The following is a 13,945-nucleotide window of genomic DNA, read 5'->3' on the forward strand; positions in this document are numbered from 1 at the left end:
GACCACTTAAAAGTCCAATCTTCTGCCGCATAAAGTGAAAAACAGGCGCAGAAAAGGTAAATAATTAAAAACGGGATGGTTGTGGAAAAGTATAAAATAGAATTGGATGTTTTTAATTTACCAGAAAAGGAAAATATCAATCGAAGAAAAATGAGATTTTCGAGCATTCTATTTATCGGACTTGCATTCGCTAGTTCCTTTCGAGATGCTCTTTTGTAAGTCAAAATTGGGAAGGAGGCTTAGGGCTATAATTCAGGAGTAATGCGATCGACGACGCTGCCAACCACGATCTACTGAAACGCAGCTTTGGTTTCCAATCGTACCGAAGCAGATACGATCAACTGATGGACAAACTCGCCTCGGCCGCAAATGACGAGAATTTGCTCGAAATTCTGGGCGGACTGAATAATTGAATTTTCAATATTTTTTTTCTTCAATAAAAAGGTCTTCTACTTTCCAATTTTTTAGAAACTAATCGAGTTAAATTGTCGGTAGCTTCACGTGTGCTCGAAATTGCGTTAAATCTGAAATAACGGTCGCTCTAAAAATCATTCACGTAAATTGCCGATTTCACGCAGAAAGCGCGTTCTTTGCTTCTAAAGGCGGTAGATCTGAAACAACAATTTCTTCTTTCCATTGACGACTTCTTCGAAGATTCAGCGGAATTGGTATTTTATTGGAGGGTTTTTAAAACAATTAACGATTGAAAAGTCGCACAAAGAATCTCAAATTAGATATTTCAAACGTCTTCGATAACGGAGAACATAGATAGATTTGAGGCAATAATTTTTACAATTAATTTAATTATATAAATGATGAGATATGTCGTTCGAAAAAGGGCTATTTTCGAAGAATCTGAAATAAGCTTTTTTATCTGACATTATGAAAAATAATTGGCGATGGAGGATGATTATATCATAATCTTCTTTCGCTCTTCAAAGGGGGCATCTAAGAATGATTGCTGGAGTGTCTGGGCGGTATAATATTTGGTATTGATTACGCGTTTTAGATCGCTAATTAATTTATCCAGGGATCACGTTTGAAGTGGTCAAAGGATTTACCTTCACGACTCAAAAGCCTCTTACATCTCTTTTTTAACTACCATAGCTATCATCTGACGGATATGAGAACTTATATTTCTGAAAATTCATTTGAAGATATCAGTTTTTCTTTTGGTTTATTTAGGGATGCGTCAGGATTTAAATTTATGCTTCTGTGATTTTATTGCGATCGGACCGTTTCCAAAGGTCATTATCAAGAAGATATTGCTGTGTTCTTTCTAGTAGATTGATGAATTTATCTTCTCCTTTGTGGTATTCGATGGCCTTGTGGATTATCCTACTCCACGTTTCTCTGAAAAAATTGTCAGATGTTTTAATTGATGATTAAACCTCTCTGTTATCTCACAGAAATAGAAACACGTCCAAATGAGAATCGAGATTGCTTCATGATCATCTTTAAATTTGAAGTCCGGGCTTTGGTGGAATTCTTTGAATTGCTCTTCATTCATATCGAGCCAGATTTCGCTCAACTCTTCAAGTGTCGATCCTTTCAAAACGATTTATTACTGCAGACGCGGGAAAGAACTTACTTTTTCTGATCATATATGCTGGTTCTCCAGGGGCATTTTGCCAGTGAGCGTTTTCGTCAGCGTTGAAAATCAGTTTGCCAAAATAATCGGATCTTTGTCGGCGCCAAGGCATGTTCAATTCAAGCCTTTTTTGGTTCAAAAGCACGAAAATAATCTTTTTTGATAAAAATCAAATAGAAAGACATTTCAGAACCGTCATTAATGCCATTACATTTTGGCTTCGGCTTCGGCCTGCCAAAACCTCCGAAAGAGAAGGACGGCTTTTCAGTAGGAGGCTTGTAACCGGTTGAAACTTGGTAATTGTGCATGAGCGCCAGTTGACGAACATCATTGGGATCTGCTGGGGGCGGTGGACCTCGACCATTTTGAATGAGTGCGCAGTGGGTGGCGTTGTTTTCGAGGAATGTTTCGGTCTAAAAATAATAATCGAAAAACGAAAGAAGGATTTTACATGAATGGCAAGTTGACGTTGTCCTTGAAGATTGAGGCCGTTTGCTCCAAACCATCTGAGCTGCTGGAAATTATGAAGCTTTTTCGAGTTCTTGGGTCGCAAAAGAGATTCGGTTGGGAAGTCATGTGATGTTTCGATATTGCCTTCCCACGTGAGTTTAAGCCTGTATTTGGACAGATCTTGCTGGTGGTTTTCTTGAAAGATATTTTTCTAGAGAGGCATTTTTCAGTTGCTTTTACCTTGTTTAAAATGAAAGCTTATTCTGTCGTTGTCAATAACATCCGTTATTTGATTCCAATCTTCCTTCAAATAATTTTCAAAATAATCCTTGAGCTCATCTGAATCTCTTGGCAACTTCTTTTTGAAGCCTGAATAAACCCATTTTCTCAGTCGTTCATCATTCCATAGTTTCTTTAAATTCTGACCGGGGCCAGAGATGATTTCGATTTTGTCTTTTGAGTCGGATTTGTTAATGATCTCGGCGTTCGTGATTTTGAACTCGGAGTTGTTGATGTAATAAGGGATGACGGAGGCGATTTTTTCACGGAAGCGTTCTTTTTCTGTATTTGGTTTAATATTTTTTTAAGAATATCAGAAACCATAAGTAGTAGTCATCTTGGTTGAAACTGATTTTTTAATTTAGGGAGTTATTCGATTTTATCAAGAAATTACACTTAGGGTGTTCCTTATTATAATGACCATATGGTACTGATTAAAAAATGACAAACCGAGCCTGAAAAATGCAAAACTTGACCATTGCCAGCTCTTGCCATCTCCCTAAAGCACTTGGAATCAACGATGATAGGTCCAACGAAAATAGGGTTGATTCTCAAATTCCCATTCGCCTCTTGCGTTTTCCGCCTGACGAGCTCCTCCAAGTTCTGTTTCCCTTCATCTTCTCCATCTTTCCAGCCAAATTGCTGATCCCCAATAACGAAAAAGATTCTTTCTGCCTCATGTTCCGAGTTTTTATCATTCGTCTGCTCTTCCAGGGTGCGCTCTAGAATCTCTCTGATAAAAGGTCGACCAATGTTCGCGTCCATTGTTTTAACAGTTGCGTCGATTTCTTCATAATCTTTGACGGGTTGAAACCATTCAGATCCATTTTGAAGCTTTGGGATGAGATTCTCAGGGGTCCAGTTGTTTGTTTGGCCGTAAGTGATGATTCTCATGAAAGTTCTGCCGTCGTTAAGATTTGGGTCATTAATCAGTAGTCTTTTAAAGAATTGAACAATCTTCTAGCAGTGCGAAGTTTTTTATAGAAGCTTTGTGTTGATTGCCGCTATCTTTCTTATGAAAATATTCCAGTAGGATTTGATTATAAAAAGACTTTTGGTCCTCAAAAAAAAAAGGAAAATTTGTTCGATCCGTTCCTTAGTCCACCAATAATATTTCTAATGACATCGCCATGCAAAGACCCCGACCGAGAAACAATCAGCGTTACGAATCTCTTTCTCTTCGTTGATTTTTCAACTTTCATCTTCTTCAATAATTCTTTCGCTTGAATGTTCATGCTTAGTATCTTCCCATCTTCTTCATTCGCGCTGAAGTTTTCCACCCAGGAATCAGGTCCGAATGATTTTTGTGTTATTCTTATCGCCAATCTTGCGTTGTAAGTGCTCGGCGCTTCGCGAAGTCCGACTTTTGGATAGTCTTCGAGGTGAAATTTGAATTCGAAGTTGAAGTTTTTGCCCTCCATCATCTCGATCACGCAGTTTTTCATAATACAGTTATTGACATACGCATTTGCTTTGATTTCTACATCTTCTTTGCAGCAGATTTTTATGTCGTTTCGCTCATTTATATCTTCCTTCGTTCCAAAGAGATAAAAAGGGTGCACAAGTTGAAATTCTCCATTGATCATTTGTAATTGTTCGACAGTTTCTAAATGAATGACAATTCTTTCTGTCCCTTCCTTCATCGGCCCCATGACAAAATTAAAATTGTCGTTGTAGCAATCCGTCACGCCCATTGCTTCATGAATTCCGTCAATCATTCCTTCATTCAGCGCGTCCAGATAAGGTCTTGCTTCGTGAGTGTCCATTCGGTCTCTGATGCAATCTTTGACAACATGGAAGACTTTTTCATCTTTTATATACTCGGCGCGAAAGGAGAGAATATCAGTGCCGAAGTTTTTTGGGGAGGAGAAAATTGAACCATCGCCTTTTTTGGGTTATTTCTTGTCTCATTTCTAGTATTTACGAAAACTCACTCAAAGAGAGAAGAAAGAGCCCTAACCTTGTGGCGGCTTTGAATATGATTTCTTTGATGCCTGCTCTTCTGTAGGCCAAAATGTGAGCTCATAATAACAAAAGGCTTGCTTTCCCCGCAGCTCGATCCTTGGAAAATTCTCCTTTGCCAACAAAAAACAAAGAAAAACTTACCGAGATTTCGCATGCCTTAGTTCAAGGCTCGTTATATTCGCCCCCTTCGCATTGTATATGCTTGTGGGAACGAAATTGGATTCGATCACCATTTTTTTCTCTAAAAAATGAGCTGAACCACAGCTTTTTTCACGCGCGCAAGGGAAAGTTTTACGAGAGCGCGCAAATATTGACCCTGTTATGAGTAGCGAGACTGTTTTCCCTTTTTACGGACATAAAAAGAGCCCCTCGAGCTAATTTCGACTCATAATTTGGGAATGATTTTTGAGATAAAATGAAGAGCAACAACCACCGCTACACGAAGCATGCGATCACAATAAAATAGTACAAGAAGATTAGATTCCCCTGCCGATTGCCTCAAAAATGCAAAAATGAGGACTAAAAATTGTCATTATCATTTGTTTATTTACAGCTTTGTTTATGAACAAAGCATAATTTTTATCTTTGTTCATTTAGTTCTGATGAAGTGTGCGCATAATTATGGCGCTATCTTGTTTCCTCAACTGAAAATTTCAAATAAATCTGCCGATATTTCGTGCAATCTGCGGATAAGCATGCATTTATTCCTCAAGAAATCGAGGAAACTAGCCACTTTCTGATCAAAGAACAAAATGACTCGAAAAAGAAACCGTTTATTATTTTTTCTTGGGATAGCAGTGTCGTTTGCAGCAATTGGGACAATTTTGAGTTCTCCCAAATTCTTTCAGAAAATTTTTTTTCAAGAGGATGAGTCTTCGGAAAAAGAAACTACAAATAGCCCGAGCTTCACAACAAACTCTTTTGAATCATCAAACACATCCATTTCGACGATCACACATGGTATTTGCAAGTTTTTTTAAAAAGACAGAGTGATTTTTAGCAAAAACACAAACAACAACGGAGCCTTCTATTTCTACAGATATATTTACCACAGCAAGAACACAGAAAATGACGAGTAAGAGCACTTACTTGCGAAGAATATTTCTGCCATAATTCCAATATCTGTCCTAAAGATCGGGGTTCGAAATCGCCTAGGCGAATTCGCCTAAAAAGCTATGCTAAGCTAGGCTAGGCGAATTCGCCTAGCTGCCTAGCTAGACGAGGATTCTTGAAATTTCGCCTAGCCTAGCATAGCCTAGTCTCATACTGGAGGCTCCAGTCTGGAGCCTTAGGCGAAGCTAGGCGACAACGCGAAAATGAAAATTTGCCTTGAATTTCGCCTAGGCGAAGAAATAAGGCGAATTTAGGCGAAGTTTAGGCAGATCTAGGCGAGATCTAGGCAGATTTAGGCGAAATCTAGGCAGCTCCAGGCGAAAATTTGCCTAATTCTCGCTTCTCGCCTTATTTTTGCCTAATCTCCTAGAAAAATTAAAATGAATCGCGTTTTCGCTTTTTTCGCCTAGATTCGCCTAGCCTAGGTTAGCCAAGAGTCTGTGACAAAAAATTCTCCTAGCTTTTTGAAAATCCGCTCTGCCTAGCCTAGCGACTTTTTGGCCCGATTTCGAACCCTGCTCAAGATCAATTCCAATCGAAATCCGAAACACGTAAATGCCCGACTTCATACACTGGAGAAAATTGCGAATGCCCACCAATTTTTGTCTTTCAAAAAGATGAGTCTGGGAATCTCATCGAAGAAGATTACGTCTCTGCACATGAAATTTGCCGCAGCCAAGATGGATACATTGCCTTTTTCATAAATGAACAAGAATACAATAGCTCATAGTTAGAAAAATAATTTTAAAATTTTTGTGAGTCCGCGTGCGAAAAAAATGCATGCAAGGGTTTTTTTTTTCAAACTAAGCAACAGCTATCTTCAAGTCGAACAAGAAACTCGTCTTCAGTATCTTAAACACTGGCCAGCACTAGCGAGGGAATACTTGGGTAGGCTCAAAACTTATGTTTTTTTTCCATTCAGAGTTGCAAATTTGCTGAGCTGAGCTGGCTGACTGCTCAACTCAGCTCAGTAATTTTGGAAAATGATCTGATCTGCTCAGCTCAGCTCAGACAATTCTCACTCAGCTCAGCTCAGCTCAATTTTTTTCGAACATGATCTGTTCTGCTTAGCTCAGCTCAGGTCAGACAACTATCATTTAGCTCAGCTCAGCTCGGCTCAATGATTTGAATACAATTATACTACCAAAAAACAGTAAAAAACAGCTCAGCTCAGCTAAGCTTTGATAAGGGACCGCTCAGCTCAGCTTAACTCAACTCTCTTAAACAAAAGGTCAGCTCAGCTCAGCTCCGCTCAATGACCTCTGAAAAAGGCCAGCTCAGTAACCTCGGAAATAGGCCAGCTCAGCTTAGAGAAATTTTCACTAAGGTCAGCTTAGAAAAATTAATCAAAATTTGCAACTCTGTTTTCAATCATATTCAGGATATCATTCGTGTGAGCTACCTACTTTTTACACAGATGACGGGAATGAAGCAACCTGGCTCAACTGGGCGCCAAACGAGCCAAATAACCTTGATGGACTGGAATATTGTGTCACCATGACAGAAGCGGATCTTTTCAACGACTACTTTTGTCATTTCAAAATTAGATTCGCCTGCCGATTGCCTCAAAAATGCAAAAACGAGGACTAAAAATTGTCATTATCATTTGTTTATTTACAGTTGAATATTATGCTTGCATCATGTACAAAAAAGAAAACGAACAGTGCGCGAAAAAAAATGTGCTTTGAGCAGATGAATTACAGTCGTGGTTGATCGTAAACTTTGCTCCTGTCGATGGATGTGTTGAATCCGTGGCCTGCGTAGATGTGTCCGTCCAAGTTTGACATGATCTGGTGCATTGGGAGTGAGAAGAGCGGGACCTGAGATTGTTGGTAAGGAAAAGTGGAGAAAGATTTTGGACTTACAATTCCGTGATGATGTCGGTTAGCAAGAGCTCGCTGCATCGGGTAGGCGCCGTAAGAGTTGTTCGAGGTTCTGTAGAGCGGGTGCTGGTACGGGGTGAACTCGGTGGCGTATGGGCACGAGCCCTCGGGGCAAGATGCTCGGAGCCGCTCGGTTCTTCGGGCGAGCCAAATGTAGTGAGACTAGAAAATCATGTTTAAAATTTTTCCGAGATGAAAAATCTCTAGAACGCAATTTATTTTGATTCCTACCTGATGCATGCAAGGCATGGCGCAATCGTTATTCGTGAAGAAATCAGGATCAGATGCATCACTGTCGTTGATTTCGGAGCCGGCTTCCGATGAGTCGGTGTGAATATCGTCGCAGTTTTCCTCGTCGGAGCTCACGTCTTCCAGGACGGGCTCGTTTTCACCGCAATCGGTGACTCGTGGAAGCGTCGTCTCGCTCGTCGCTTTTTCTAGAGCTTGATTTGTTTGCTAAAAAGATTTTTTAGATGGAGGATTTTTTCAAGCCGAAAGAATCATTTCTTTCATTCAGCGTTCAAAAGCCGCATGCGGCTTTTACAAAAACTTTAACAGAAATCTAGTGATTTGACTCAAAAAGTGAGAAAACGGCTTTTTCTTTAGGAAAATTTCTCAAGATCAATTTAAATCTTTATATCAGTCAACATCTCAAAAAACAAGTATAAATACCTCTAAAAGACCCTCAAGTCTCTGCTTCTCCGTGACAAGGACTCTGATGTACTCGTGGATGAGATCTGGCTTCTTTCGTGCAATGAAGAGCTTGTCGTATGCTGAGCTGAAGTTCGACATCGGGAAAAATGAACTTTCTTCGTTAAAACTTTCTTTGAAACAAACGAACTGGGGCTGCGAGGGTGTCGCGAAAATGGGAAAAACGCCTTTTTTGTGGAAGCGCAAAAAACTAACTGACGAAAAATGGGAAAAATCGAAAACAACGAGGTGCGCTCTAGAGATTCTAGAGCTTTTCTCCGATTTTTGAAAATTTCAAAAACAACTCTTTCTTGATTTCAACAACAACTCGATAATTCAGATTCAGGTTCAGCTTTTTATTGCGAATATGAGGTGATAAGTTACAGAAAATATATTTTTAAATACAGTGATCAGTTTTCGTAAAAATTCTTCCAACCTGGCCATTGTTTTTTGAAGATTTTTTTGCTCAAACTTAGTTCTGGCATGATCATATGCTGACAGAGGACGCTCTTTTTGCCCGTTTCGGACAGCTGAAGTACATTTAAACCAAAATTATGATTGAGATTAACCTCAAAAGCTTTGAGTTTAATTCCTCCGCCAGGGTTATATTGGCAGCTTCTATCATTTGGCGGGCAGACTTTTTCTCCAGCAAGGCAGAATCGTTTGATTTCCTCGAGTTTTGTTTCAAGAATTTTCATGTCTTCATCAAAATTCGGGTAGGATTCGACTTTATCCCAAAAAGAACTGTTGAAATGATCGTAAATTGCATTGTCGAACGAGTTCCACTCTCGCATTTTTTGCGCTAGAATTCGAAATTAGCCTCTTTTACTTCCTCTAAGTTTCTTGGCTTACCTAAATCATCAGAGATCGGTTTCTTCTCCGATCTCTCATTTGTCACGAAAAAGAGGACATCCTCCCACTCCCAACAGAGCTCGTTCCTCAGCAATATCATGCTCTCCTTGAAATAGTCCGACAAAACAACAAGATCCAGTGTCTTATCAAGGTATTCAATGCTTTCGTGAATCTTCTCAAGTTTCGTCCACTCAAGACCAAGGTCAAAAGCGAGATGATTTCGGGCAAAGACGTCGTTTCCATGCGGTCCAACGGGGTTCTGGTGGTTGTAAAAGGCATCAGGGTTGGCGTAGAAAGTTTCGATATTTCCTGCTTTTCTGTAAGGGGCGGAAGTATCTTTCATGTACCTGGAATAGATATAAAAGGGAAATGAAAAATATAGCTCACCCAAAAGAACTTTCATAGAGCGAAGGGATGTCCCTTAAAATCGTGATTCTCTTAGCACCCGGAAACGTATCGTAAAGCTCGTTCGATGCGCGCAAATGATTCGCAATTATTACCGGCTTCTCTCCATCAGGAAACTCCTTCAACATCCATTCTCCAAACGGCTGAGGATAATAAAATCTATTGCCGCTGTTTTTCGGAAGAGCGATTTTCAAATCGTGTTTCAGACTGAAAATGGTCATGAAGAAAAAGGATTGACATCGTAATTAACCCGTATCGAAGGAAGATATTTTGAAGAGTTGAAGAGGCAGTTTTGTGAGTTTTAACAAAAACCACACTATTTGTTGGACTGCATTGTCCTTTTTCATCTTCTTTTTCTTGATTTTCTTCAATGAAAATTCTCTCTTGAGTTTCTTCAATCAGCTGTCGCTCCTCGTAGACCTCTTTGCATTCGGAAAAAGACCTAAAAATAGAAGCAACAAGCATTAGTCATTTAATTAACTGGATGTTGTAGATCGAGCCCAAGATCATCAAAAGCGAAGCGACGAGAAAAAACAGCGTTCGATTTGTTATTTCATCTTTTTTGAATTTTATTCCCATTCTTCACTGAATATTTACGCTTGTTTATTTTGAATGTTCTCTTTTTCTATGAAACGATGTTCTTTGGAAGACATTTTGATGGAGTGGAATTCACCACTTGTTCAAATGAATAATTCTTAGCTTCATGACAAGTAAAAAGTAGTTATTTTCGAAGACTAGTAATTTTTTTGAAAGAGCCACGTGTTTAATTTTTTCTCGAAGACAACGCTTCTTTATCATTATAAACATATTACAAATTTCAAGATCTTTTTTTAACAAGTTGTTTTGACGCTCAAGAAAAAAAAGCTCAGAAAATTAAACCAACCAAAACTCATCTATAAATAGAATCTAACAATAATCTCCTCAAATCACCTTCTTAGTGGGCTTTTCTCTGTTTTCTTTCCACCGAAAGTCACGAATTTAAATTTTTTATTGATAGCATCGCCGCCATCGCCTGTAGCCGATTTTTTTCGCAACTATTTTGAAATTTTTCGAACGTCGAACTCCTCTTCTTATTTTTGACAATGCAGCGGACTCATTTAATTGAAAAAACAACGAAACAAAAGATTCTGTATAAGGGGAGAAATTGCTTGTCTCTTATTATTTTACTCCTTAAATCTCCGCGGGAAATTTTATTCTAGAGGATTTTTATACAATGAGGCTTTGAAAAGCCAACCCTACGGGCAGCGCAATCAATATTCACCTTGAACCTGTGAAATCGATCTGAAGGATGACTCTTTGGTCATTTAGACTAAAAAAGCGATGGTTCAAGTTTTGACCCCCAAATGCATATTTCGCAAATAACTTTGCAGTTTTTAACAGGGCTAAAATGAGATGAGAAAATATCCAGCCCTGGTTTTTAATCATAAATTTTAACGCTAAATGAGTTTCTTAATAAAACGTCAGACTTATTTTATAATCTCAAAAATGCTCAACAGGAAATTAACATCGTTAGAAATTGAGTTTTCTAATATTAACAAACCATAAAAGAGCAGCGGTGTTTTTGGTACGCTTGATGATGGCGCCAATGAGCCGTTCTTTATGAGAACTCTTAAATTTACGAAAGGTTGACCTTCATTCAGCCACTTGAGAAATTTCCCTAGAGAATATCTTAGGAGAAACTAACGATAATGAAACTTGGATTTAGCCTTCTCGGATTGACAACTGCTTCGCATTTCAGAGGTGGAGGTCTTCAGGTAAAACATTTAATCGGCAACTGTCTATATTTTTTGAATTTATTATTACCTTAAATAAAAGGAGGTCTTATTTAAGGGAAAGACAAATATTGAATTTGATTTCCTTCTTCTTTGAAATAACCTTATTTTTTCTAGTACCGCACCACCAATGACCCGACAAAGCTCGAAGTAACCCGTTACATGGGATGGAGCTATTTCAGCGGCGGCTACAGCGGCGGCTGCACTCAAGAGCACATCGACAACCAAACTCCATCGACACAAGGAAGCGAAACAATCACCGGCATCGGCTCCGTCCCGGCAACATACATTGTCTCCAACATCGAAAACTCACCAACAGTCGATTCCAGCAGCCACTTCTGCTTCGGAAGCTACACTTTCGAGATCGACGTCAGCTCGATTACTAGCTTCGATCATACCTACACCGGGTGCTGTACAATTGGCTTTCAGCAAGATGATGGAAGCACCAAGTCAGGTAACCCAGAAACGCGGTTTTAGAAGCTCTTCCGAAAAGACCTAAAGAAGCCCTCGGGCTTATAAGCTTTATTTTGCTTATCTTGGACCGCACGTCAAAAGTGCCTTGGAAATATGCGATTAAGACGTCGCTTCTGACTACGGGAGATTTTCTCCATTTTTAACCGATCTTTTTCTAAAAAAAATTTCTCAACATCAATTTTCAGGTAATTATGGCTACACTGCTCGAGTCAACGATGTAACAAACAGTTCTCCCCAATTCGCCTCTCCACCAGCAACCTATTTGATGAAAGGATGCGGCGGTCAAGAATACGCCGTCGCTCCGGTCGACCCTGAAGGTGATACTATTCGATGCAGATGGTCCAGCGAGTCAGAAGCGTACAAAATGGCTCATGACTCCGGTCTTTCGCAGTTTTCGCTGAATGAAGAGACTTGCGTTGTGACCTATCATCCTGAAAATGATCAGGCTACGACGGGAGGATCGAAGGCGATTGCGGTTCAAGTTGAGGATTTTGATGCTGACGGAAATCTACTGTAAGTCAAAAAACAAGATCTTTCTTCTAGAAAATTCTTTTTCAGCCATTCCGTTCCACTTGGATTTATCGCAGTTGTCTCCGAGCCGCAGCTCCCAAGCAGCTCTAGAACTTCTCCCTTTTTCCCTGGACTTCTCTACGCAGGGCTCATTGATGGCGACGACGATCATGTCGATTTCCCCCTCTCTCGACGCCGACGATCCGCAGAACCAGCCTATTGCGCGGGAAGACCCTCCTTTGTCGGTTCTTCTCCTGCTCAGGCCGAGGAAAAGATCGAGAGCTACGCTGCTGGAATGACGATTCAAATTGATTGGCAAGCTGAGTATCAGATTGAAGGAGCTACCTACACTGATATCCCCCGCTATCAATTCGCCAGTCCTGCTGGAATGAGCTGCAGTGCTTTTGATGCGAATGGCGCAGCAACTTGCACTTGGAGCCCAACCGAAAGTCAAGTTGGCGACCATCCTCACTGCGTTGTCGTCTACGATCCTTATGGTCGATCTTCTGAGCGTCGATGCGTGACAATTAGGCTATTGGAAGCATGCGCGGATGGACTCGAAAGAGTGGGAAAATACTGTCTTCCTCCTTGCGCAGCTGGTTGGGAAAGGGATGCAAGCATCAATTGCGTTGATGTGGACGAGTGTGCCACCGGAGTTGCTACTTGCGCGGCGACGATTGAAACTTGCGCGAATAACAATGGCGGTTTTACTTGCCCTTGTTCCGCCGGATACGAGCGCAACCCACTTGGAATCTGCGAAGACATCGACGAATGCGCTAGAAATACGGACAACTGCGCCAACACCGTCGAGACTTGCGCCAACTCTGTCGGCTCGTTCACCTGTCCATGCGCCTCCGGCTTTGAGCGAAACTCAGCTGGAGACTGCGTAGACGTCAACGAGTGTTCTAGAAGAGCTCATAGTTGCGCCAAGTTCACGGAAACATGCGTGAACAAATTTGGCTCGTTCACTTGCGAGAAATCGAAAGGATATAAGTTTCTGATGCTTCAGCAAGCGATGATGTTTGGATTCTGAAAATTATAATCTATTTCTGTCGCGACTCAAAAACTATCTCAATAAAATCGAAGAAAAACAAAATTGATCATGTCAAATTTGCATAAAATTATCGAACTTGAAAATGCCGCATCTGCATGATCGTGTGGTTAGCCAATCGCGGTTTCGACTCCTCCCCTTCCATTGAGTTTCACGATAATTTATCGTCGATTAATAACTAACGAGCTGCTGCCATTTTCAATAGGTTTTTTTAAGTGAGCAGTTCTCAAAAGGAAAAATTTTGCCTTTTTGAAATTTTAAATGAGATTATTCAGCATTTTTATCCTCTTTACTTTTTGCCACGGCTTTTCTGTTTATTTTCTCAACAGAGTTTACAATGAGTGCGTTCAATGTAGAGGAGAACCTAATCTTATTGAGTTAAAGTAATTTAATTAAGCTGTATTCTCAAAACACGTCGCGGTAAACGAAGAAATCGACTTCCGGAAAATCTTGAACGATTGTGACGCTATGCTCTTTAACTTTTTTCTTCCTGAAAATTTGCGAGAGGGAGAACTTGTGGATTTTTCAACCGATGGCTCGAATAATAATTTTACGGATCTTCTCCCGGAAAAATTGTACACTAGGGTCGGGCATTTTCACGTGATGACCGCTGGACACGCTCAATTTTTTTTGGGTGATAGCCTGGGGGGTACTGATCACAAAAAACATAGCGGCCCTCGCTTAACCCATCAACACCTTTACCATTTACCTTTACCTTTACCGTTACAATTTTGTAACGCCGTTACAAAAACTCAGATTTTTTTCGCAATAAAAATTATTTTTCATTCCGTAATTCTTATTATTTTGGATATAATAAGCAATAAGGCATACCAAAAAGTAGTTTCCTTCAACTCAAGCGCGAAGCGCACACTCGTTCATTGATTTTGATTTTGAATTTTTGTAACGCCGT

General features: G+C 40.1%; 5 protein-coding genes across 6 annotated transcripts; 1 reads left to right on the top strand and 4 right to left on the bottom strand.

Annotated features, from left to right (window-relative positions):
• Positions 1-1,180: 1,180 nt before the first annotated feature.
• LOC145701212 (uncharacterized) lies at positions 1,181-3,214 on the bottom strand. The gene is made up of 6 exons (XM_081778439.1): positions 2,797-3,214; positions 2,282-2,602; positions 2,043-2,236; positions 1,592-2,004; positions 1,392-1,548; positions 1,181-1,353 (listed from the first exon to the last, which is right to left on the bottom strand). Exons 1-4 carry the CDS (start codon positions 3,212-3,214, stop codon positions 1,711-1,713), a joined length of 1,227 nt encoding a protein of 408 aa, XP_081634565.1. The 3' UTR covers positions 1,181-1,353; positions 1,392-1,548; positions 1,592-1,710.
• Positions 3,215-3,381: 167 nt separating this feature from the next.
• Positions 3,382-4,551, bottom strand: LOC145701214 (uncharacterized). Its single transcript, XM_081778440.1, has 3 exons — positions 4,427-4,551; positions 4,281-4,381; positions 3,382-4,205 (listed from the first exon to the last, which is right to left on the bottom strand). The coding sequence occupies exons 1-3, from the start codon at positions 4,516-4,518 to the stop codon at positions 3,382-3,384; spliced, it is 1,017 nt and encodes a 338-aa protein (XP_081634566.1). The 5' UTR covers positions 4,519-4,551.
• A 2,540-nt stretch (positions 4,552-7,091) lies between these two features.
• Positions 7,092-8,172, bottom strand: LOC145704866 (uncharacterized). Its single transcript, XM_081782333.1, has 4 exons — positions 7,954-8,172; positions 7,513-7,737; positions 7,264-7,443; positions 7,092-7,218 (listed from the first exon to the last, which is right to left on the bottom strand). The coding sequence occupies exons 1-4, from the start codon at positions 8,071-8,073 to the stop codon at positions 7,096-7,098; spliced, it is 648 nt and encodes a 215-aa protein (XP_081638459.1). The 5' UTR covers positions 8,074-8,172; the 3' UTR covers positions 7,092-7,095.
• A 146-nt stretch (positions 8,173-8,318) lies between these two features.
• On the bottom strand, positions 8,319-10,381 carry LOC145703299 (galactosylceramide sulfotransferase-like). 2 transcript variants are annotated; one of them, XM_081780638.1, is made up of 7 exons: positions 10,159-10,381; positions 9,710-9,808; positions 9,479-9,670; positions 9,211-9,435; positions 8,824-9,170; positions 8,541-8,773; positions 8,319-8,501 (listed from the first exon to the last, which is right to left on the bottom strand). In XM_081780638.1, the coding sequence occupies exons 2-7, from the start codon at positions 9,805-9,807 to the stop codon at positions 8,382-8,384; spliced, it is 1,215 nt and encodes a 404-aa protein (XP_081636764.1). In that variant the 5' UTR covers position 9,808; positions 10,159-10,381; the 3' UTR covers positions 8,319-8,381. The 2 variants fall into 2 exon arrangements, with proteins under 2 accessions (XP_081636764.1, XP_081636763.1); XM_081780637.1 differs by having other exon boundaries at positions 9,710-9,813.
• Positions 10,382-10,874: 493 nt separating this feature from the next.
• On the top strand, positions 10,875-13,030 carry LOC145703580 (uncharacterized). Its single transcript, XM_081780959.1, has 4 exons — positions 10,875-10,982; positions 11,118-11,454; positions 11,660-11,987; positions 12,033-13,030. The coding sequence occupies exons 1-4, from the start codon at positions 10,917-10,919 to the stop codon at positions 13,015-13,017; spliced, it is 1,716 nt and encodes a 571-aa protein (XP_081637085.1). The 5' UTR covers positions 10,875-10,916; the 3' UTR covers positions 13,018-13,030.
• Positions 13,031-13,945: the final 915 nt, after the last annotated feature.

Source organism: Oikopleura dioica, chromosome PAR (assembly GCF_907165135.1).
Source record: "Oikopleura dioica chromosome PAR, OKI2018_I68_1.0, whole genome shotgun sequence".
NCBI lineage: Eukaryota > Metazoa > Chordata > Appendicularia > Copelata > Oikopleuridae > Oikopleura > Oikopleura dioica.

What these genes read in the sequence shown, in the direction of transcription:
- LOC145701212 (XM_081778439.1), bottom strand. Translation starts at nt 3,214, where the DNA reads ATGAGAATCATCACTTACGGCCAAACAAACAACTGGACCCCTGAGAAT. An exon ending in AAGCTTTCATTTTAAACAAG is followed by an intron (nt 2,237 to 2,281) that starts GTAAAAGCAACT and finishes ATATCTTTCAAG; the next exon opens with AAAACCACCAGCAAGATCTG. An exon ending in AACGTCAACTTGCCATTCAT is followed by an intron (nt 2,005 to 2,042) that starts GTAAAATCCTTC and finishes TATTATTTTTAG; the next exon opens with ACCGAAACATTCCTCGAAAA.
- LOC145703299 (XM_081780638.1), bottom strand. Translation starts at nt 9,807, where the DNA reads ATGGGAATAAAATTCAAAAAAGATGAAATAACAAATCGAACGCTGTTT. An exon ending in GGCTCGATCTACAACATCCA is followed by an intron (nt 9,671 to 9,709) that starts GTTAATTAAATG and finishes TTCTATTTTTAG; the next exon opens with GTCTTTTTCCGAATGCAAAG. An exon ending in TTAAACTCAAAGCTTTTGAG is followed by an intron (nt 8,502 to 8,540) that starts GTTAATCTCAAT and finishes AATGTACTTCAG; the next exon opens with CTGTCCGAAACGGGCAAAAA.
- LOC145703580 (XM_081780959.1), top strand. Translation starts at nt 10,917, where the DNA reads ATGAAACTTGGATTTAGCCTTCTCGGATTGACAACTGCTTCGCATTTC. An exon ending in TGATGGAAGCACCAAGTCAG is followed by an intron (nt 11,455 to 11,659) that starts GTAACCCAGAAA and finishes ATCAATTTTCAG; the next exon opens with GTAATTATGGCTACACTGCT. An exon ending in GATGCTGACGGAAATCTACT is followed by an intron (nt 11,988 to 12,032) that starts GTAAGTCAAAAA and finishes ATTCTTTTTCAG; the next exon opens with CCATTCCGTTCCACTTGGAT.
- LOC145704866 (XM_081782333.1), bottom strand. Translation starts at nt 8,073, where the DNA reads ATGTCGAACTTCAGCTCAGCATACGACAAGCTCTTCATTGCACGAAAG. An exon ending in CCATGCCTTGCATGCATCAG is followed by an intron (nt 7,444 to 7,512) that starts GTAGGAATCAAA and finishes ATGATTTTCTAG; the next exon opens with TCTCACTACATTTGGCTCGC. An exon ending in ACCGACATCATCACGGAATT is followed by an intron (nt 7,219 to 7,263) that starts GTAAGTCCAAAA and finishes CAACAATCTCAG; the next exon opens with GTCCCGCTCTTCTCACTCCC.
- LOC145701214 (XM_081778440.1), bottom strand. Translation starts at nt 4,518, where the DNA reads ATGGTGATCGAATCCAATTTCGTTCCCACAAGCATATACAATGCGAAG. An exon ending in CTAAGGCATGCGAAATCTCG is followed by an intron (nt 4,382 to 4,426) that starts GTAAGTTTTTCT and finishes GAATTTTCCAAG; the next exon opens with GATCGAGCTGCGGGGAAAGC. An exon ending in ATATTCAAAGCCGCCACAAG is followed by an intron (nt 4,206 to 4,280) that starts GTTAGGGCTCTT and finishes AACCCAAAAAAG; the next exon opens with GCGATGGTTCAATTTTCTCC.